This window comes from Vespa mandarinia, chromosome 9 (assembly GCF_050613455.1).
Source record: "Vespa mandarinia isolate Hongniang chromosome 9, ASM5061345v1, whole genome shotgun sequence".
Classification (NCBI taxonomy): domain Eukaryota; kingdom Metazoa; phylum Arthropoda; class Insecta; order Hymenoptera; family Vespidae; genus Vespa; species Vespa mandarinia.
In genome coordinates this window covers 3,952,238-3,975,000 of record NC_140818.1, presented here as the reverse complement: position 1 = coordinate 3,975,000, position 22,763 = coordinate 3,952,238, and the positions used below count along the sequence as shown (strand labels likewise).

The 22,763-nt window shown below is 28.1% G+C and overlaps 3 protein-coding genes across 13 annotated transcripts in view; 1 reads left to right on the top strand and 2 right to left on the bottom strand.

Moving 5' to 3' along the window:
* Positions 1 to 267: 267 nt before the first annotated feature.
* LOC118443348 (cobalamin trafficking protein CblD) lies at positions 268 to 18,849 on the top strand. Of its 4 annotated transcripts, none has more exons than XM_035870184.2 (6): positions 268 to 401; positions 627 to 768; positions 870 to 1,300; positions 1,428 to 1,644; positions 1,771 to 1,852; positions 4,250 to 4,389. In XM_035870184.2, exons 2-5 carry the CDS (start codon positions 627 to 629, stop codon positions 1,845 to 1,847), a joined length of 867 nt encoding a protein of 288 aa, XP_035726077.1. In that variant the 5' UTR covers positions 268 to 401; the 3' UTR covers positions 1,848 to 1,852; positions 4,250 to 4,389. The 4 variants fall into 4 exon arrangements, with proteins under 4 accessions (XP_035726077.1, XP_035726076.1, XP_085515533.1 ...); XM_035870183.2 differs by lacking the exon at positions 4,250 to 4,389 and adding an exon at positions 18,696 to 18,849 and having other exon boundaries at positions 274 to 423; XM_085659407.1 differs by lacking the exon at positions 4,250 to 4,389 and adding an exon at positions 9,147 to 9,289 and having other exon boundaries at positions 274 to 423.
* Positions 1,769 to 9,272, bottom strand: LOC118443347 (clavesin-2). Of its 3 annotated transcripts, XM_085659406.1 has the most exons (6): positions 7,205 to 8,017; positions 6,892 to 7,089; positions 5,433 to 5,840; positions 4,143 to 4,453; positions 3,462 to 3,555; positions 1,769 to 3,354 (listed from the first exon to the last, which is right to left on the bottom strand). In XM_085659406.1, exons 3-6 carry the CDS (start codon positions 5,821 to 5,823, stop codon positions 3,203 to 3,205), a joined length of 948 nt encoding a protein of 315 aa, XP_085515532.1. In that variant the 5' UTR covers positions 5,824 to 5,840; positions 6,892 to 7,089; positions 7,205 to 8,017; the 3' UTR covers positions 1,769 to 3,202. The 3 variants fall into 3 exon arrangements, with proteins under 3 accessions (XP_085515532.1, XP_035726073.1, XP_035726070.1); XM_035870180.2 differs by lacking the exons at positions 6,892 to 7,089; positions 7,205 to 8,017 and adding an exon at positions 9,135 to 9,272; XM_035870177.2 differs by lacking the exons at positions 6,892 to 7,089; positions 7,205 to 8,017 and adding an exon at positions 8,573 to 9,124.
* Positions 16,862 to 22,763, bottom strand: part of Rhp (GTP-Rho-binding protein rhophilin) — a 48,623-nt gene continuing 42,721 nt past the window's right edge. For 5 of the 6 annotated variants that reach the window (XM_035870167.2, XM_085659404.1, XM_035870173.2 and 2 more), the window contains 8 exons: positions 22,371 to 22,448; positions 20,856 to 21,239; positions 20,261 to 20,359; positions 19,892 to 20,162; positions 19,061 to 19,255; positions 18,716 to 18,945; positions 18,464 to 18,616; positions 16,862 to 18,036 (listed from right to left, as the gene is read on the bottom strand). In XM_035870167.2, the coding sequence (XP_035726060.1) occupies positions 17,836 to 18,036; positions 18,464 to 18,616; positions 18,716 to 18,945; positions 19,061 to 19,255; positions 19,892 to 20,162; positions 20,261 to 20,359; positions 20,856 to 21,239; positions 22,371 to 22,448 (1,611 nt within the window). In that variant the 3' untranslated portion in view covers positions 16,862 to 17,835. Of the gene's footprint in view, positions 18,054 to 18,463; positions 18,617 to 18,715; positions 18,946 to 19,060; positions 19,256 to 19,891; positions 20,163 to 20,260; positions 20,360 to 20,855; positions 21,240 to 22,370; positions 22,449 to 22,763 lie in introns of all 6 variants that reach the window. The other variant, XM_035870175.2, reaches the window with a different exon arrangement.

Below are 22,763 nucleotides of genomic sequence, written 5' to 3'. Positions count from 1 at the left end.
TACATTCTTAAAACAAACGTCGATTAAAATAATTATCCAATATATTGATGGCTTTAGATTTGAAACTTTTAAAGAACATGAAAATTAAAATGTGAATTAACATTGGTCGTTACAATTATAATGTTAACCAATAGAAATTCACCTATTATAGAATCAATAAATATTCCAGGCTTGTGATTCGTTGAATCGAAAGAATGAATCAGCATTCTTTAAACGTAGATATAACAGGGTTACCAACTTAGACTCTTGAAAATTATAGATTTTCGTATTTGGCAACACTAAGTTAAGTTCATTGACAAAGTTATATGATATACATAACAAATTAAACGAAGTTCGACGAGAAGAGAAAGGAGATAACTTTTTGTGCGCATATTGTTTTTGAATAACGAATTTTTCGTCCAGTATGTAAATTGCTTTTCAATGGTAATCAAATATTAATTGTGACAAATACATAAGTTCTGTGTTTACGTGTGTGTATTTGTGTTAAAAAGAAGGAAAAAAAGAAAAAAAAAAAAAAGAAAGAAAAAAGGAAAAAGAAAACATTCGAAAAATAATTATTCAACATATTCTAAAAATAGTTGACCTTGCAAAAGTATAAACTTATAACACGTTGTCATACGTTTCAGATGTTTTGTGTAAAATACGTGGGAAGAAAGAATAACCTAAAATCTTTTAATGTTGCCTATCAAGCTTTCTATTCTCGACGGAGCAGCGACAATAATACAACGTTGTATAAAATCATCAATGCAAATGGAGAATCCATAGATGGTATTATTAATTTCATAATAATATTTTATCATTAGATAAAATTCAATTCCTTTAATCAATAATTATTTCATTATGAATTTTTAAACGTATATTATTTATAGCAACTGATAATGGTGAATTTGAAACCAACAACAATTGGGAATTGTTGACACCAAGAGGATTTAGATTTTATTTACCAGGTAGCATAGGTCCTGGTTGGGTAAATTCATCTACTACTACTCATATCAAAACAGAATTCATTACCATTACCCAGAAAGATTCTAATAACGTTAATGTAAAGAAAGATGCTAATACCGTTAATGTAAAGAAAAATTATAAAAGATTAAAAAAGAAATCTTATATGAAACGACCATTGTTACATTGTACTGCCCAAGAATGTCCGCTTCTATTAAGGAAGGGCATCGAAGAATTGTTTTCTGGTTGTTTAGATGTAAGCGCTGCACAATTAACTATTGTGACTATAAGTCAAAAATCTGATTTTAAAACATTAAGATGGAGTAAAATAACTGAAACTGAGAAATTGGCAAAATATGTAAGTATTAATACTTTTTTTTTTATTTTTTTTTTTTTAATGATTCAATTGTCTCATCAAATTAGAATGTTAGAAATTTTTATAAGGATTACAAATAATCATTTCTTATTAATATATTTTATTATAGTTTGTATTAGCCGCATCAGATATTTGTACGAGATTAAAAATGATTGGATATTGGGCAGATTTCATTAATCCATTTAGTGGACAACCTTATTTTAGTTCTTTGAAAACAAATACTCTTTACACAACCGATGAACGGTTTAGATGTTTAGGTTTTAAAATAAAAGATAAAAATAATTGCAAAATTATTACTTATGATAATAACGTATCAAACTTTATAGGTATGGATATTTATTTTTATTAAAAAAATATTATATATTTATACTTAAGTACATTATATATAAAAATTAAATTGACTTTTAATATTAACAATGTTATATTATATATTGTAACGCTTTACATTTCAGGTAGCTTATATACAACAGCTCCAGCAAGCATGGAATTTTTGAAGGAAATTATGAGCAACATCAACACAGAATTCTAATAAATGTATGTTTCAATTTCACATTACTTATTTTTGTTTCTTAGTTTCTCTATGAAATATATGGATAAAAGGATAGTGTTATATCACAATGTTTAATAATATTTATCATTGTACATAACACGACAACCTATGATGTATAATATTTTAATTTATAAAAGCAGCAATTATTGAAGTTTTCATTATGGAACTCGAGTGCTAGGAACTTCCATTTTTTATTCGTTATAAACGTATTATCTTTTTTTAACGTGTAACAAATAAGTATTCATTATATTATTACATGAGTTCCTTATTTTTTTATTTATTTATTTTATTTTATTTTATTTTATTTTTTTTTTTTTTTATTTATTTCAAAATAAATTGTTTTATTAACATTACTTTATGCACAAATTCAAAACAAAGACAAACATAATTAAATCATAAAACAGAAATATTTATTAGTGCATCTGTATATGTGTGTGTGTGTGTGTGTATGTGTATATATATATATATATATATATATATATATATATATTTATGTATGTGATTAAGTGTAAATATGTATGTATATTTTAACTAATTACATACATGATACACACGCACACATAAGTTGAATTCAAAGATCTTAACAACGCTTAAAATCTATTTTAATAAACCCGTTATTTTGTAGTATATTCAAATGTAACTTAAAAAAAAAAAAAAAAAAAAGATTCGAAACTGTATGTACTTACGTACAATACGATAATATCTTGTTATTAATCGACTTTAATTAAATTCGGTCGAAATATATATTTATAATAAGAAAGAAAGGTAACTTGAACCACCAGCGGAGAATATTCGAACATAGTAATAAAGATTATGCGGTATGTATGTATATGTATGTACTATAAATCTCATTATTTCGACTTTAAATAATATGTTTACTATAAGATAAATTTTTATAAAAGTCAAGGACTTCTAAAGATTATATCATGATTGATTCGGTGTATTATTTTTATATATCTCATATATATATATATATAAATTTAGTATATTACGCGAAAGAAACATAGATATATTAAAAGTAAATCGAAAGATATTAAATATAACTTGACCTTTATAACGCTGTTATATATAGAAAAAAAAAAGAAGATAACATTAGAATAAAAGAAAACGATGATGTCTATACAAAATTTAAATTTCATATAAAATATGAAAACGTAACTATAAATAAATATGAACGAGAACAATTAAAAACATTTTTAACCGTAACGATGCTCTAACAAATATACATTGATACGGTTTAAACAATGGAAAAAAAAAAGAAACAAAAACAAAAAAAGAAAATCAATGAATTAATATTGGAATACCAATGGATGGATGGAGGGGGAGGGGGGATCTTAATCCACTTCTAACTTACGAAAGGAACCAAAAATACCACTAAATTCTTCATCGTATGCGGCCTGATATTCATTTGGCGAAATTTCAATGTGCATTTTGTCGAGAGCCTTTATTTGTTCCTTTTTCTCTTTTAAGATCTTTTTAATAGTGTCTATCGATAAAGAAACAAATAGAACAAAATGATTTAACTCTATTCGATATTTGTAAATAAGAATTACGAAAAAAAAAAAAAAGAGAAAAGGAAAATAAAATACATACCGATCATCTCCGTAAGAGGAACTTCGCCTCCATATTCCTTTGGCAGGATCTTTGGATCTAGAAATTCTTTCAATTCCTCGATGTTCTTATGTATCTGTTGAAATAATAATGAAAATAAAATTTTTTTTTAATTATTTTTTATGCATACATTAGATGTTAAAAAGTATTCACAAACGTATTCTATTGTACATATTATCAATTTAACATATAAATTAACGATAAGAAAAAAAAAGTCCTAACAAATATAGATCTATTTATTTTCCAAAGAATGAAGAAAATTAAATATCAAGTATAAATTATATAAGATAGAAGATCATTTTTATAAATTAATTTATTTTCTCATAACGTTCTCAGGATCATAGATCGTGCATATAAAAATAAAATTCATCTAATGCAATTCAAATCATTTGCCATGATATAAAACAATCGGATAAATCCAATGGAAAGATAAAAAAAAATAAATTAAATTTATTGTAATTATCTAAAAAAAAAAAAAAAAAAAAACGAAGATGTTTTTACAAGCCCGGTAAACCTTTTCTTTTTTTTTCTTTTTTGTTAATTTCAACAATCCATTAACAAAATCATATCCATTAATATTTATATATATATATATTTTTTTTTATATATATATATATATACAATAATAAAAATATATAATCCAAACAATTGATTTTATCTTACCACAATACGATTTCTGAATTTGTCTTTGAGACAAGACATAGCAAATTCAATAATCTTGGAAGCATATGTTGGTATATTGATAAAATGAGTTTCCTTGTGTCTCACAGGCAAACTATTCTCTGCGCAATATAGCATGTTACGGATATCGGTGAAAGACCAGACGCTTAGATGTCCCATAGTTAAGCCGGACTCATCTATTATGTAGTTATATCCGCGAACTTGATTTTCCTCGTCGTCCAAGAGAGCTTCGAAGATGATACTATGGACGCGTACCATCTGGGCCAACGTGTATTTGTATGGGTTAAAGCGTTCTTTAAAAGAGAAAAAAAAAAAACAAGAGAAAAAGGATGATATCCGAGATGAATTCTAACGAACCAACGATAAAATAAATGCGAATAGTTCATTGGTATTCCTCTCTTTCTACACAACGCACGAATGAATAAATATTCATTGCCTTCGTTATTTAGGATATTTTACGCTTTTTCATGTTTATTATGTACTCTCCTTCGTGAAAAGATCCTTCTAGTATTTGTCCCTTAACAAAAATTCTACATACGATGTTTATGTGCATTTGTTGTTTCTTTCCTTTTTTCTTTTTCTTCTTTTTTTTTTTTTTTTTCCTTTGACAAATATACACTATCGGTATACATAGATTATAAATAGTAAAATATATCATTTTTATATAATTTTTATACAATCATAAATACAGTATTGATATTTAAACATTATAATTTTTAATAAATTTAATAAAAAGAGAGAGAGAGAGAGAGAGCTTCACAAAAGAATAAAAAGAGAATTTTATATTAATTTTGATGAAATCATCGTTTTTAAATTAATTGAACAAAAAATATTTAATTAATATGAAATATATACAATGGCTGTTAATAATTATTGTCATTTGAAACAAGCTTTTATTTCTGGATTATATAAAAAAATTTGTTTCAATTTGCCAATGATTCTTGTAACAATCCTATATATATTATACATATAATTAATGTAAAATATATATGTTATACAATATTGTTAATATATATATATACATGCACATTTTAAATATTAATAATATTGATTGATAAATTAATTATTACCAAATTATAAATATATTAATACTAATAATATTTGTATAGAAATATTATTAGCATAGAAAACATACATACATATATATATATATACAAATTTAAAAAAGAAGATATGTATAACTTACGAACCACAGTATATAATTAGAAATCGATAAAAACCATGATTTCGTCGGATTGAACGATTTTAAGTCAACGTAAATTAATTATTTACCTGGGGAAATGAATAAGATTTTTCGTCCTTGAGCGTCTCGCTCTAGCAAAGGTATGATATAGCCACTGTTTATAATGGCTTCTATTTCCGGATCGTCGGTGTCAAGATTTTGAAACCATTCGGGATATAATTGTCTTACAGTGAGATATCTTTCGAGCATCTTCTGTGCCATCGGTAGACTAAACTTTTTCGTTCTTAAAAATCTAAGGAGAAAGATCGGATCCATCCTGCAAGTTTTGATTGATGGATGTTTTAAAATCCATTGCCTGAATTGTTCCAATGATTGTTCTCTCATTTTATCATCCTCGCGAAGTTCATCCTTCGCCATTTTTTGCGTATCCTTGCTTAGACCACACTCATAACTGAATTCTTGTTGTTCATCCATACCCATAATAATGATGTTTATTTCTAAAATTATTATCGATTATATCGATTATACGATGAGCTGTCATAATAAATTCATACAAGCATATCAATAGAAAAAATCGAATATAATCGAATTGGATTTTAAATCTTTGCATCGGGAAATTTAATTTTCTATATTTGTATTCGTATGATAACGCCCATGGGTGCAAACAATCGATGATTAAAACTATATACGCGTTGAATCTTCTATAAATCAAATTCTATTGTTCTCCTTTGGAAATAAATATTACGCTACAAAATACATAAACGTATTAAATACACGTGCAAATTTCGTTTGACGTTTTTTTCTTTATTATATTACATCGGAAAAAATTGTTAACAAAAAAAAAAAGAAATGGTAGATGAATTAGATATAATGGATAGATAAATAGAAAAAATCACGTGAGGAAGGATGAAATCTCTTTTCTTCTTTTTTCGTTTCTTTAATAGGATTATATTCTGGACGAATAAAAAAAAAAAAAAAAAAAAAAAAAAAAAAAAAAAAAAAAAAAAAAAAGAATCGAATGATCGATTTCATGGAAAATATTTATTTAGAATGCAAGAGACACGGGAACTTAATATTCTCATTCTTTTCCTTCGTGCTATCGGATTCTCATTCTCGTGGTAAAAGAAGATATATCGAAATGCGTGATCGATGTTACGGAATATGTTGAGATTCTAAAAAAAGAAAAAAAAAAAAAGGAAAAAGGAAAAGAAAAGAAAATAGAAAAAAAAAAACAGGAAAAGAGGGCAATTTATTTTCTTTCCCAAAGCTTTTCCAAGACACGTTATTGGCCAACTTCGTATCAAGCACATTCGCCGTTCGAGGCATGCTACTTAATTTTATCGTAGATAATAAATCGTAACTAAGTACGTTCTTTGTATAAAAAGAAAAAATAAATAAATTTTATTTAAAAAAAAAAAATAAATAAATAAATAAATAAATAAATAAACAAAAGAAAAAAAATAATAGACAATAAAAAAGAAAGCGCAATTTTAGGTAAGACGAAGATGTCAGTAATTAAACGTAAAACCTATAAATTTTAATACTCACAATATTTCAATGATAGCAAAAATGAGACACGTAATTAGCAACGTTATTGTTTTTCTCCTTTTTTTTTTTTTTTTTTTTTTTTTTATGAAGGAATAACAAATAATTTTCTTGAGATAAACAAATAATATCAAACAGAAAAAAACAACACTGTCTTGACGTAAAATAACGTGAATTATCAACGCTGGCCAAACGTGAAATCTATGAACGTAAAGAACAAAAAAAAAATAGGAAAGAAAAAAGATAAGAGAAGATATATAGATAGCCAAAAAAAAAAAAAAAGAAATAAGATATCAAATAAAATCTCTTTAATTACGTTATCAGTTACGAAAAAAAGAACTGTTTGCGATCGTAACGTATCGATTGTAAGCATTCATTTTACACAACGCAAAAGTGAAACTCGACTTGGTATTTCCAGATTCGGGTTATGAATCGTAAAAGGAGAGCTACGCCTTTCGAAATATATTTTCTCCTCTTCTTCGTTATAGGTATGAAAAGAAAATAAAAACAGAGAAAGAGAGAGTGAGTAAAAAGAAAGAGAGAGAGAGAGAGAGAGAGAGAGAGAGAGAGAAACAGAAAGAGTTAGAGATATAAAAAGAAATACACATAATCATTTCAGAAACGATTCGTAATTCGAATAGAAAAGAATTTTATCCCGTATCGTTATATTGAATGATGATAATATAAAAAATGATGAGAATATAGAACGGAACCGGCTTTATCCGGGACACACGCGGTATTGGACGAGAACGAAAGTGATACGACCGCAGGAAGTACGAATAAGTTTACGAACGTGTGTGTAGATATAATCCATATATGTATGTATCTATGTATGTATGGTATGTATGTATGTATGTATGTATATATGTACGTGTGTATGTATGGAGGTGTATATCACGAGGCTTCAGCTTTCTATTTGAAACGATGTGATGTACGAAAGGTATATGGGGTTCGGTCCGTTTACATATATCTACCTTTACCACGTTCAAATCGAAAAAGAAGCCCTTTCATAAAAAACAAACAAATTCTAGGAATTTAAAATCGTATATTATGAAAATTAAACTTTTCGATTCGAGTTATTATTAATTAATATTGAATTTAATTTCACACGTTGTTTCGCGAATTAAATATTATTGATTTTACTATTGAAAGATTACGATCACAATAAGACGTATTTATATCTATAACTCATTTATATATATATATATATATATATATATATATATATATAAAAGAATGTTATTGAGATTATATAATAATGGCTAAAGATTTAGAGATTTTTTTCTCCTTTTCTTTTCTTTTTTTTTTTTTTTCTTTTTTTTTTCTTTTTTTCAACTACGAATCATTTATTCGAATTAATTTTTTTAATGTAAATTATTTAAACGACTTAATCAATATTGTATTTTCTATTAAGGATAAACCTTTTTAAATATCTCTTCGATAGCATCGACAATTCGAGACATGTTTCTAACGCGATTAGAGTGCTTAGAAAACGTGAACGTAAAATTTAATAGGCATAAGAGCGTGCGTGCTGTTGCATTCTATTGCACGTTCACTCAACGAGTAACGACGAAGCCTTTCCTTCAAGGATTTCCCGCGCGAAGAAAATACTCGATAGAAAATATCAAATCTCGATAGATCGTTTCTTGATCGTTAATTTTTAAACTATTTCAATTATACTCACTCGATATTATTTAACGACGACGATATAGATTCTCACAAAAGATCGGGAAGAATTCTTTTTGATCTGGTATTTCGTAGCACTGTAGTTATCATTCAACACGCGCGTTCATTCAAACGTTAATAATAAATAAATTTAATTCATTAAAAGATCAATCGTACGATACGTTTCTTTTCTTTTCAGTTCCAATTACTTTCTTTTTTTCACTCTTCTTCGAATGTATTTATTTTGATGATTTCGGTTCTCTTTCTCTCTCTCTCGTTTTTCTTTTTTCTTTCTTTCTTTCTTTCTTTTTTTCTTTTAAATGATCGATTAAAACTTCATTTCACGAGATATTATCGATGAATCAATCGAATTTAAAATGCACCGAACTGGATACACTGATTTAGAAAAAAAAAATAGAAGGACCTTTCAAACCGAGACATAGAAATAGATAGATAAATAGATAGATAGATAGAGAGAGAGAGAGAGAGAAAGAGAGGGAAAGAAAAAGGGAGAAAGAGAGAGATAGAGATAGAGAGAAAGAGAGAGGTGTTGGCCGTTGAGTCACTTAAAACGAAATAACCTGCTTGCTTAGTCGGCAGATCAATTTAAGGAGGGATCCTCAACTCGTACGCTACCACTGCTCATCGCCGTTCTCAGGACCTTCACCTACATGCTTTATATCCGACTATTCTTCGTTTCTTCATCATCATCGTCATCATTATCGTCATCATTGTCGTCATCATCATCATAATTTTCTTCTTTTTCTTCTGCTTTTTTTTGTTTTTATTCTTTATTTTTTATTTTTTCTTTTTTTTTTTTTTTCTAATCACACTCGAACGTAACAGACGTTTTAATAGCTCTAAAATATTAATAATTGATAGCTCTAAAACATTTTTTTCTTTTTTATTTTTCTTTCCCAATCACGCTTGACCTTATAATTTCGAAACGTTTATTTCTTTATTTTGTTTTTTTTGCTTTTTTTTTCTTTGGTCCTTTTTTTCTTCTTTTTTCAATTGACGATAACGTAGTTAATATATTTCGAATAAATTGACATTTAATTACGTATTGATCTATGACATATGTTATGTCTTATCGTTTGAATATCTAAAGACATATTATCTGCGGATAATATCTGCAGAATACTTGCTTTTAGTATAAATAATTGTGTTTTAATTATTTTAATCATGGATCAATGTTCAGTTCAAACAAGAAAATGCATCAGATAGTTTAATAATGTATATTAATGTCGCTCGCTTAATTATCATACTTTGAAATGTAAATCTTTAAGAAAAAAAAAAAGAATAAATATGAATTTTCGATTAACGATCGATCACTTACATCTTGAATGTCATATTTTTGTAAAACCTATTCTTATTTATTTTCTACGTTACATATAGTATATTATTTTCATTTTGAGTTTACTCGAAGAAAAAAAAAAAGAAAAAATAGAAAAGAGAGAGAAAGAAAATTGCTCGTTAAATGATTTATGATGTAGATCTTATTTGTAACATTCATTATGCTTCGTTAAACGAAACAATGATTAAATCTTGAAGAAAGAACATTTTGAAAAATATTGTATTTAATGATCGTCCCGTTGAATTTATTAGTAAGAGAAATAATGGAATGATCGAAAATTGGCGAAAACATTCATATTACTTTCCCCGAAAGATCACGAAGCCATTCTCACGCGCAAAGATTCACTTTCTTCTCGTAATCTTTCATTTTGCTTTCTCCACGAACGAACTTTCGTTCGGAATATCAGGGCCATTTTTTATTTTCTTCTTTCTTTTTCTCCTTTTTTTTTGTTTCTTTTTTTTTTATCTCCTTGAATCGAGAACTCGCGAACACGCTTTTTATCCATCTGAACGAACCTCTCGAGATTCATCGAAAAATATTATTATTTCCTTTCTTTCGTATGATTTTACTACTTCCATTCAAATGAGATCGTAAGAACAGCCCAAGAAAAACAGAAGACCCAATTTCAATTTTTCATCCGAATTATTCGCGCTTCTATAATATTATGTATTTTCAAGAGCACATGAATATCCTACTTATACATATATATATATATATATATATATATATATATATATTGGGTGAACCACGAAACGTGATCAGATTACTATTTTGTTTGGCCAACTTATATTTATATTCATGTATACAGTTAAATTATTCTGTTGCCAGTGAGGTGATCGAAAAATTTGTTTGTCTGGTATAAGAGGGGTTCAATAAAAAAGCTTTATAGGGTTAGATAAATTCTTGGCGTTGAAAAATTGACATATGTATATTGGAATATTTTTTTTCTTTCTTTTCTTTTTTTTTTCAGTAAGATAGTAAAACAAAATTGAAAAATAAATAATTCAACGTTAATAGATGTAATTATGTTAATCGTTGTTTTATTAGTATACAAAAATTTTTTTCCGTTCGATTTGATTACATATACTGGGCCTATAATCTGTAGTACTTCAATTTACATTAAGAAGATTTTTTGAAAGATATTAAATATTTTACGAGACGTGTGCGAATAGTCGAAAAAGAAGAAAAATGGAATTCATCGGATTAAAAAATAATTAACACGAAAGAGAAAGAATAAGAGAGAGAAAACGTTATCGTAATGTTCATTTATTCATTTTTATCACGAAATTTGAATAACGAAATTTGAATAGTAATAGAAATTTATGGATAAAGGGATAAATGAAAAGTTGAAAATCCTTGGAATATTTTCAGTGGTAAAAAAGAAAAACAACCTATCGATAATTCATATTTAAATCCGAATATTCGGAATTATTATTTTTCCTTTTTTTCCCTATGTTTTCTTTCAAAAAAAGAAAAATAATGATAAACGTAAACGAAATTTGAAAAAAAGGAACGTAAAGGTATACGTATATGAAAACAATAATTTACTCATTGTTCGCCTATTATTTTGCAATCGAATGAAGAATTTCCCTTTACTATCTCTTATACTATCTCTTAACTCATAAAGTGGTCTTTCTTGGCGTATGGTGAAAGGTCCTAGCTAGCGCACGTTAAAGTGGTGGGGGACGAACTAGATTTCCTTTCTGAGCTAAGAATGACGAAGATCGTCACGACATAGGTCTGGGTTTGCGTTCAAGATCGAACGGTATTAACATACTAAAAATTTCCATTTGAAAATTTTAATATATTAATTTTCTCCTTCAAAATTATATAATTCCATTTATATTCATTATTCCAGTTATATCCATTTATTTTTTCAAATATTATTATATAAACGAGTTATAAAAATATTCGAGTAATTTCGTAACTTTGATAAAGTTCTTTTTCTTTTTTTTTTTTTTTTTTTTTTTCTTTTTTCCTAAATCAAACGAAATAAAATTGGAATTGCGAGATTTCGCGAAAAAAATTTAATGCGAAAGAATGATATATACTAATCGATTAATACGTAGTCATGTTGATAAATGAAAAATATATTTTTTGCAAATCTTTCAAAATATCGATTAATATGAATTTCTTTTAATACGTGAATCTCGCTAAATTTCATTGAAACCGTACGATGAAGTCATTTCATTTATCATATCATTCATTTTATCAAAATTTTTTTAAAAGCTTTATATATTAAATATTTATATTAAAAGCTGATATAACATTTTAATGAATATTTTCTGTAAATATTTCTTTTCTTTTTTTCTTTCTTGTCCTTTCTTCTTTTTTTTTAAATTAAAAGAAAAAATAATACAATTACGACAATTGTCCAAATCGTTATTTGCTTTTATTTCTTTTTTTTTTCTTCTAAATTTGTTCTTCTTTCAATAAGGAGATTTAGATCTTTTTTTATCTTGTCGTAGTGTATCACAACAAAATCGATTTTTAAAAAAGAAAAAAAAAAATCAATTATATAATTTATTATGCGTGACATCGTTTCTTGGGTCAGCGAAAGTCCAACCTCGACGAGGCTCTCTCCTTTCCACGTCCCGATTTTATTTGATCTCGAATTAATTCATTTTCTTCCTTAAAATCAATCGAGCGTCCCTTTCTCATTCTTAATTATTATGAAATTATGAATTTTTTCAAAATTCAAATTATGTGACGATAACTGAGTTGCATTTGGGTCGCGATAGCGCATTATGTTGACAGATGAAACGTGTCGGAACTTTCATTGAAAAATATCGAATACAATGTTGTAGATATAAAAAAGAAAAAATTTTTTTTTAATTTCAACATCACTTATTGGCCAATCTAATAATACGAATTATTGGGAAGAAAAAAAAAGAAGAAAAATGAATAAAAAGAATAAAATATTTATATATAAACATGCTACGCTTTCTTTTCCTATGGAACAATGAAAGCAGAAATGTTTATTGCAGACGCACTTCGAATGAATAAAATATCACTCGATTTTTATCGGGAATGACGTTCAGATGATTTATACCAAGGTAAGGAGAAAAAAAAAATAAATAAAAGAATAATATATTCATATATTATACAGACGTGCTTCCGCTTTCTTTCCTGTGCAACAACGAAAGTAAGAAATGTTTGAAAATTTTCAATGACGTATCGCAATTCGAATAAGGTACAATACCACTTGATTTTTTTATGGAGAATGACGTTTAGAAAATTTTTACGAATGGATCATTCAATAAATGTTAATTGTGAGTTCAAAAATTTTCAGCGAATTTTGAAAATTAGATTTTTTCGAATTTTCGAACGTTAATAAAGAGAAAAAGGTAGAGAGAGAGAGAGAGAGAGAGAGAGAGAGAGAATAATATATTTTATTACTAAATATATTATCCCGTATGAATAAAAAATTTTATACAAAATTCTGAAAGGGTATAAATCTTAGTAAATACAAAATTAAAAATAACAACAATAATAATAATAATGATAAAAAGAAAATGCAATAGAATAAAATTTATATGATAATTAAAAAAATTTTGAATTTATTAGAATAGGATAACATATCAAATTAAAACGAAAAGAAAGAGAGACAGAGAGAAGAAAAAGAGACAGACAGAGAGAGAGAGAGAGAGAGAGTGATGATCCGGATGTAAAGACGTTAAAGAAAAAAAAAAGATATACATAGAAGAATATAAAGAAAATATTACAACGACACGGCTTCAAGTTATTGCGGAAATAGAGCGTGACTGATATCCCTCTATTTATATTCTATCTGCATCCTATACTATAGAGAGTTTCATAATTGATACGCATCACCTTGAAAGACATGTATTACGTATAATTCACGTGTTTTCTTGTTAAACTGATCAATCTTACGACGCACTTTAATACGTGAAGTCATTTTAAAGTAGCAATTATATAGCAATCATTTATATAGCAATCATTAATAAGGAAACTCTTGATACGTAATTTACGAATTACAATTATAATATACAATATATATATATATATATATATATATATATATATATATATATATATTAATTGAAATTCTTATGGATTAATTAAAATCGATATAATATCATTTTCAAAATAATGATTAATTAAATAATCGATGAAAAAAATTTCATATTAAAATCTTTTTTATAAAAAAATTTATATGAATATATTAATCGACATATTTTTCAGGATACACATTGCCACAAATTTCAATGGAACTAATGCATGAGATTGAACGAGAAAACAGTAGTGCGTAAATAAATAATAAAAAAGAAAAAAATATTCCCATAGCCAATTTTATATGTCATATTTAAAAATCTAACAATACCTCCATACTCTTCTTTCTCCTGAGACGCTCAATATTTTCTATCCTTCTTTCTTTCTTTCTTTCTTTCTTTTTTTCTTTCTTTTTCAAGACATCTTTCTCTCTTTCTCCAAGAGAGAGAGAGAGAGAGGGGCGAACATCGCACGTGACTGCATCCAAGAGCATCGATGTGTACTGAACTGGAGCGTTGGTGGTAAGCTGGTGCAATAACAGCTGCTGCTGGACTTTCTCCACTGACCCTAAAAAGTCTTCTTCTCTGACGTTCGATGAAACGAAAGTACATTGCCCTCAACGGTGTCGCCTCAACTCTCAATATCTTTCACAGATTCTCTCTCTTTTCCTCTCTTTCTCTATATGTGTGTAAAGTTCCATTCGTTTCACCATAAGGTAAGGTCTCGAATGAGCGAAGGACGTGTCGAATTTCTTCGTGTTACAGTTGAGATAAAATTTCTCCTGTAAGTTTCTTTTACACATATCTACATGCATACATATATATATATATATGTATATATAATTCTTCATTTTCCCCTTTTTTTCTTATTTTTTTTTTATAATAACAATAACGTCGACGAGAATGAATTGCCATTATCGTTAACAATGAATTCTTATTGAAAACATCATTATCGCAATTTGCACTTAATGATTACACAGAAACATAGTTGTCCTTGATTATGAAAGTGGTCTAACATTTCATATATATGGTAATATATTTCTTGTTTCGAGATATTTAATGAATTGCGTTTGAATATTAAAAAATATTTTTATATTATACGATATTTTAATTTATAATTTTCTTAGTCTTGATTAATGGAAATTTATTATGAATATGAAATTTTGTATGAATTTCATACGAAAATGTTGTTTTTAAAGCTCTAATTGACTTACACCACTTTCATAATTAACACTAAATGAATTCCGCATAACGTTGAAATTACATCCACTATCTAAAGATTCATTTTTGGCAATTTCGTAAAAATTACATTAAACACATATAGTTTCAGATAAGAGGTTTCTTCCACGAAATCATGTTCTTCACTATCGACTTTCTCTCTATGAATACACACAAATAGATACAGATACATATATGCCAGTCTCCAACCAGTTTAGCCTCGTCCCTGGGATACTTGGCCCCATCCACAGCTAGGGTAGCCCCGCCCCCAGCTAGGTTAGCCCCGCCCACTACTGGTTTAGCTCCGCCTCTAGGAGTACTTGGCCCCGCCTCTTACTAAGTTAGCCCCGACCCCAGCTAGGTTAGCCCCGCCCATTACTGGTTAAGCCCCGCCTCTTGGAATACTTGGCCCCGCCCCTTACTATGTTAGCTCCGCCCCCCAGTTATGTTAGCCCCGCCCACTACTCGTTTCGCTCCGCCTCTAGGAGTACTTGGCCCCGCCTCTTACTATGTTAGCTCCACCCCCAGTTAGGTTAGCCCCGCCCACTACTGGTTTAGCTCCGCCTCTAGGAGTACTTGGCCCCGTCCCTTGCTATGTTAGCTCCGCCCCCAGTTAGGTTAGCCCCGCCCATTACTGGTTTAGCCCCGCCTCTTGGAATACTTGGCCCCGCCCCTTACTATGTTAGCTCCGCCCCCAGTTAGGTTAGCTCCGTCCCCCAGTTATGTTAGCCCCGCCCCCAGTTAGGTTAGCCCCGCCCACTACTGATTTAGCTCCGCCTCTGGAGTACTTGGCCCCGCCCTTACTATGTTAGCTCCACCCCCAGTTAGGTTAGCCCCGCCCACTACTGGTTTAACCCCGCCCCCGGTGCACTGTATAAAAATATCAGAAAATTACAATAGTAAAATTCAAGGACATAATTGACCTATTACGATATATACCACCGGAACATCATGATTTCTTCAAATTCCTTTCACACACACAAAATCTAGATGAATAGTAAATTGTTTTGTAATAAATTTATGTTCGTAATTTTGTACGTTATGTAGTTAAAAAATGTTTTGAATCGCATAAATTATGTTTTCGAAGTGTTTTAAAGATATGTAAAATAAATTGAGTATTGTTTTTTTCAATTTGAAGCATCTTAAATTATGTTGAATAGACTTGGGCACCTTCAAATTTTATAATGAATCTGATCGTTAATTTTGAAAGTGGCCTAACTCCATTCTTGATAAGAAAACGCATATTATTCACTTAATAGTTGCCACTATTTTAATAGGAACTATCAATTTAACACCCTTATGTACACTTAAGCAGTATAACTCATTAGTATCCTATACGTATATTTTTAAATTCATTGAAACGCAAATCCTTAAATGTCTCGATTTGAAGATAAATGAAGATAGGCCACTTTCAAAATAAACGGCTCATATATATATGTATACATACACATAAAGAACGAAATCCTTTTACTCTTTATAAATTTTTATCCTCATCCTGCTTCTCTTTTCTTTTCTTTTTTATATTCTTTCTTTTTCTTTTTTTATGCAAATAAATAAATCAACTTACGGACAATAAATAAATCGTTTCATTGTGATCATATAATTAATAGTAATTAATAATTTATAAACTTATAATTTATTCAGGATATTTAAAGAAAAAAAAATAGAAATAAATAAACATGAATATACATATTTATTAATCGAAGATATTTTTATTCGATTTATATTTTACAGAGTATTTTACGTAAGCACAGATAGAAAATTTACAAAAAAGAGATTTTGTGAGCCAATGATTACTCAAATATTATATTTATGATACAATTTTGATGCTCATAATGAGTGTCTCTATTAGAACAAAGGAAACTTCCAATATATAGAATATTTATGGGAATATGTTGAGTCGTGAAATAACTCTCTCATTCTCTCTTTTTTCCTCTTTCTCTCTCTCTCTCTCTCTCTCACTCTCTTTCTCTATTTACATTATCGCTGATACTGTTTTGAAAGAATTAATTAATTGTAATCAATAAACGAATGCAAACGTAATGTATAGGTATATATTAAATCTACGATCGCGTAAAATGACAAACATTGGCATAGTGTATATATATATATATATATATATATATATATATATGTATATATAACACATAACTATACATGAGATTATAATTACGAATCTATATATACCTATTTATTGTTACACATTTGAAACGATATTCATACGATCGATAATAAACTGCACACATTTTACAATTCGACGACAATGATCGTATAACGTTTACATTTTCTTAACGCGTAAGCCCTTATATTTTATTCTAAACGATAATTATAATATCTACAAATCCATCGAGTTTTTATATTGAAAACACATTTGCAAATGTTCGTGATGTAAAGACCGGATTATACAGATGTATTGCATATGTATATATACATACAAACACACACACACACAAGTGTACATGTATATATATATATATATATATATATATATATATGTATATATATATATAAATATATACATTTTCATAAAGACACGATCCGATCTAATCTACGTATACCCGATTATTTATTCTCTTTATGTCATACATAAATACACACAATGGTACGTACCATCTTACTACCGGATGCGAGGCACGCAACTAAAAGCTGGTTGGCTCTACGTGCCCTTAAAGATAATTTTTGATTTCTCAACGATCATCTCAAGATGACATTGTCAAATGTAAGATCCCTGCTGTCTCGTTGATTAACCGTCTTCTTAAAAGGATTCCATGGTAATCTCCTTGTGACGTGAGCGGTTGTAACCGAACCAGCTGGACTTGGTTGACCAGAAGACACTCCCGATGAACTACTAGCTGAAACGCTACCTTTGTCATGCTGACTTGGCTTTCCTGGTTTCTGAAATGATTACGTTACTACGAATATATTAATCACGATTGACGAATAATCATAATCACAATTATGGCATCGATTTAATAATATATCGATCGAAATTAATCATAGTTGTGAACATCTCAAAATAATTTCAAATTGTGCACTCGTGGGATACTCTATAATCAACTTTGAACGACTGTCATTTATACTGAATGTATAATTTTAATTCCAAAAGAAATATTATATATTTTTTGAAGCCTCGGAAATAATAATCAATATGTATGTAAACGTATTTCCAATCTTTTTCCTTATAAAAAAAAAAAATGTTCATGAATAATCCAATGTGCAAATTATTTTAATCGAATTCAAAGTTGATCTATGATATTCTAAACTCAACAGGCACAACTAGAATTAAATTAATCTTTTATAATTAATAAATTAATTGTATTACCTTCATGTAATTTCTATCCATAGGTGTGACCAATTTTAGATTAATGAAGTCACCACATTGTTTTATCAATCTTACGGCTTGTTCATGAGAAGCCCATTTCACATCTTTGTCACCGATACCGACTATAAAGTCACTTTCCTTCATACCAGCCATCTGTTGTAAGACAAATGTATATTTACATATGATGAGAGCTTTGAAAATAAAAAATATCTTTTTTTTTTTTTTTTTATAGAAAATTAAATCATCACTCACTTCAGCTAAAGAATTGTGATCAACGGCAGCTATAATTACTGGCGAATCACCGCGCACGCTAAATCCGAAACCTTCACCGTCTGGTCCTCTTTGAAGTTGAACATTTCTCGGTGCGGTCCAATGCCTTTTTGCAGAAAATATAGCTACTGGTCCCAATGATCTAAATAGATCTTCAACTCCGTGTTGGCCAAAATCCGGATGTGTGATGCTCAATTGAAATTTAGTAGACGCTATATATTAATTAAATATTAATGGTATTATTATTTACATATTGTGATATTATTTTTATGTAAAAAAAAAAAAAAAAAAAAAGAAAGAAAGAAAAATGATATATTTTATACTTACCGATGATATCCGGGGGATCTAATAATTCCCGAAAATCATCTTCGTCGCCAATTTTATTATACATATCGAGCGTGGCTTCGTGTCCTTTTTTCAAGACCTTCGCCAGCGCCTGTTTGCCTTTCAATTCTCTGCACATTCTTTGTAGCCGTTGGCTTTCCTCGTGCAAAACCAGAGCTTCCCTTAAATGTGCTTTTCCTGTGTTCGTAAAAAATAAAAAAAAAAAAAATAAGTTATTAAAGGGAGAAAAAAAAAAGAAACAAAATTTAATATCGTATACTTATCAAAACGTATCATTACATTTATAACGTATTAGTTAATTAATTAATATTAAATTTATTTATATTTATAAAATGTATTAGTTTTGTTCATATATTGAAACGAACTATATGATTAAGTCTTTATAAATTTTATATATATATATATATATATATACATACATTTTTTTTCTTTTAATTTAGTGAACCATTTAAATTTCGTATCTCGTTAAGAATTTTTATCGAAGACAATAAACCGTATTTTCAAAATTTTATGTTTGTTTTATTATAAAAAAAAATGCAAAATTGATATTATTGATGATAATCAAATCAAAACACTGATCGAGAATAACAAATATCGCAAAATTCTCTAAATAATAAAGATATAAAAATTTATGGGAGAAAAAAATAAAAAAAAAAATTGTCAACTTAACGAGCATTTAATAATATTTATTCATAATATTATTAATATTTGATAATATTACTAATTGGTAGAAAGATTTTAAACAATTAAATATTAATAGGACGATTTTTCTTAGAAAAAAAAAAAAAAAGTAATAAACCATAATCGATATACCTAAAAGTTTTCTTTCGTTGTCATCTCTAGGCACGGTCACTTCCAATTGCGTTTTCCCATCGCTCTTTTGAATATGTTCCAATGTTAGTTTCGTTTCTACTCGAAATTCAGCGATCGGTCTATCAAGCAAACCAGCAGCTAAATGTTTGTGAGCGAGTGCTAAATGATGCTCGCGTTTAACCAATATCAAAGAGATCCAAGTTTCTGGGACATAATCACGAACTGGTTCCCGAGATATCAGGGCGTGAACGTCGTTATAAACAGCGGCAACCTTTAATGCGATTCAATAGGATGATAAATAAATTATTGATTACTTATAGATTTATTAAAATTATCGTGGGAAAAAAAAAGAAACAAAAAACAATTTACTTGTGCAGCTTCTTGAGCTAAGTCCAAGGAAATGTCGATAGTTCTTCCTTCTCTCGATTGTAGTTCCAACTTTTCGAACAGACATTCTCTCGCTTGTGCCTGAAATAAAAGATTCGAATAAATAAATAAATAAATAAATATATATATTTATATATCATGAATACTGACGATCAGCAAAATATCTTCGTATTTTAGAAAAGTATATCGTAAAATTTCAATGAAATCGATTCAACGATATCGTTAATTTTCAACTAGAATAATTTTTACAATAAATTAATTCCAATTTATATTTCGAGATTTTAAAGAAGATGTCCTTTACATTTCACAAATAATTCGAATGTAATATATCTATAAAATCGATTAATCAATTTCGAAAATAAATGCATTTGTAATAAAATATTCGGCATTCGGAAAATTTTCAAATGATCGGTTTGAAATTTTGAACTATACTATTCGCCTAATGATATATGAATTATCTATAAAATTCTATTAAATTTACTTCGATCAATTTTTTATCATAGTTAAAGAAATTTTACTAGGCACGTCGGGTATGCAATAAGATTATGCATGCTATAAGATCGTATAATAAATATACCAGCATTAATTGGACGAGCATTTCAAGCATGTCAGGTCCAAGATCCATGCTCGGTGCATTGGTAAAATTTTCATGAATATATCGAAATGTTCCAGCGGCTCTAAGAAAAGCATCGACTGCTTGATCTAAGCCACGAGTAGAGTGTCTGTCTTGTTTAGCGGCCAACTGTGTGTAAAGTGCACCAGCATTGAACAAAATCGATGCCTTTTCAAATGCAACAGTGCGTTGACGACTTGGTACGCCAGTCAAAGAATCGAACCACTCAAAATGTATTCCAAGACTTCTGTCAGGTGGAAAAAAGCGTCTTTCGATGAAATAAAGCTGATTATAATAACGCAAAAGCAGGGCTATACCTGCTGCGTCTCTTGTCGGTGTTCTTGTTGCCTTAAAAAGAAAAGAAAAGAAAAGAAAAAAAAAAAAAAAGAGATAATATAAAATTAAAATAATATAGAGTTAAAGAGTTGAAGTAAAAAAAAAGAAACACGTATTCCATTACATATGTTTTTAATTTATAATCATTTTCATTCTAATAATTGTTACATTTAAACTAATATTATTAAAATAATATAATTGTTTGAAGTATTGAAGAAGTTCAATAAATTTTCACGATGTTTGTTACCTTTTTTAAAAGGAAAAAATATTTCACAACTATTGCATAAATATATACAGATTTATATGCATATTTATGCACGCAATTATTTTTTTAAGTATTATAAAAAGATTTTTTAATGCCAGCTACTCGCCAAATTTGAAGCTTAATAATTCAACAATCGCTTATGCAAAATACATGTGTAGGTTCGAGTTTCAATATCAGTTACAAGGACATATAGAATCCCATTTAAAAATGTAAATGTGACTTTCACAATACTATCCAAGGTCATCGCAAAGTCAAATAATTAACACATACGACGTATCGTCTCTTGACATTATATTCGTCCAAAACAATTTTCTTTTTCTTTTTTTTCTTTTTTTTTTTTTTTTTTTTGTTTTTTTTTTGTTTTTCTTTGCATGTTTAATACTTAAAGAAATAATACGTATAAAACCGTATATACCGTATCTATATATACATATATAAATGTTTTTATAACTGCATCATAATTATATTGCAATTATATCTATAAAAATTGTAATTATTACTATATTATCAAGGAAATATATAATCATCGAAGATCGTCGGGTTATTAAAGTATATAATTATAATTAACTAAATTATAACGATTATTACTGCAACGTAATCAGATTGAGAATTTTCTTTAGAGATAAGGAAGTTATTATCGTACATATTTGATGATAAAAAGAACAAATGAATATAACCAGTAGAGAATTTGCATAGACTTCTTTCATCATTCTTTTTTCTTTTTCCTTTTTTTTTTTTTTTTTATATTCTTAATCTACCTGTTAAGTAAATTTTCTATACTATACGATACATCCTATATATAGACATTATATATACATATATATATTTTTTTTCTTATATAGCACGTGTGATAGATTCAAACAGAATTTTTTTCTTACCTGTCTTGTCTCCATAAGTTCGGCAATAGCTTCTTCATAATTCTCCCCATCTTCGCTATAGTGCTCTAGGATAAAATCCTAAAACATGAATATATTCATATCATTAACGAATCCATTCATTTATTTTTTTTATTTTTATTTTTATCTTTTTTTTTTTTCTTTTTTTTATAGACAATTATTTTTGACGAACAAAAATCTTCCTTTTTTTTTTTTTATCCTCGGTTCAACATGAACGAATAAATTTTCAAGAGAGACGAAATCTAATTGAGTAATTTGAAATACTTTCAAGGAATATACTTAGCCAATCAGTTATACGAATGGTTTATTAAATCGATATTTACGTGGCAACCGAAAGAAAGTGCGACAACAGTAGTGTTTCATCAACGTTTATCG

Bases quoted from the DNA above. Each gene is read 5' to 3' on its own strand.
- LOC118443348 (XM_035870183.2), top strand. The intron at 769-869 runs GTATTATTAATT...TATTATTTATAG, and splicing joins AAATGGAGAATCCATAGATG to CAACTGATAATGGTGAATTT. The intron at 1,301-1,427 runs GTAAGTATTAAT...ATTTTATTATAG, and splicing joins CTGAGAAATTGGCAAAATAT to TTTGTATTAGCCGCATCAGA.
- LOC118443347 (XM_035870180.2), bottom strand. From the start codon at position 5,823: ATGGGTATGGATGAACAACAAGAATTCAGTTATGAGTGTGGTCTAAGC. The intron at 4,454-5,432 runs GTAAATAATTAA...TCTCTTTTAAAG, and splicing joins AATCTTATTCATTTCCCCAG to AACGCTTTAACCCATACAAA. The intron at 3,556-4,142 runs GTAAGATAAAAT...TTATTTCAACAG, and splicing joins AATTCAGAAATCGTATTGTG to ATACATAAGAACATCGAGGA.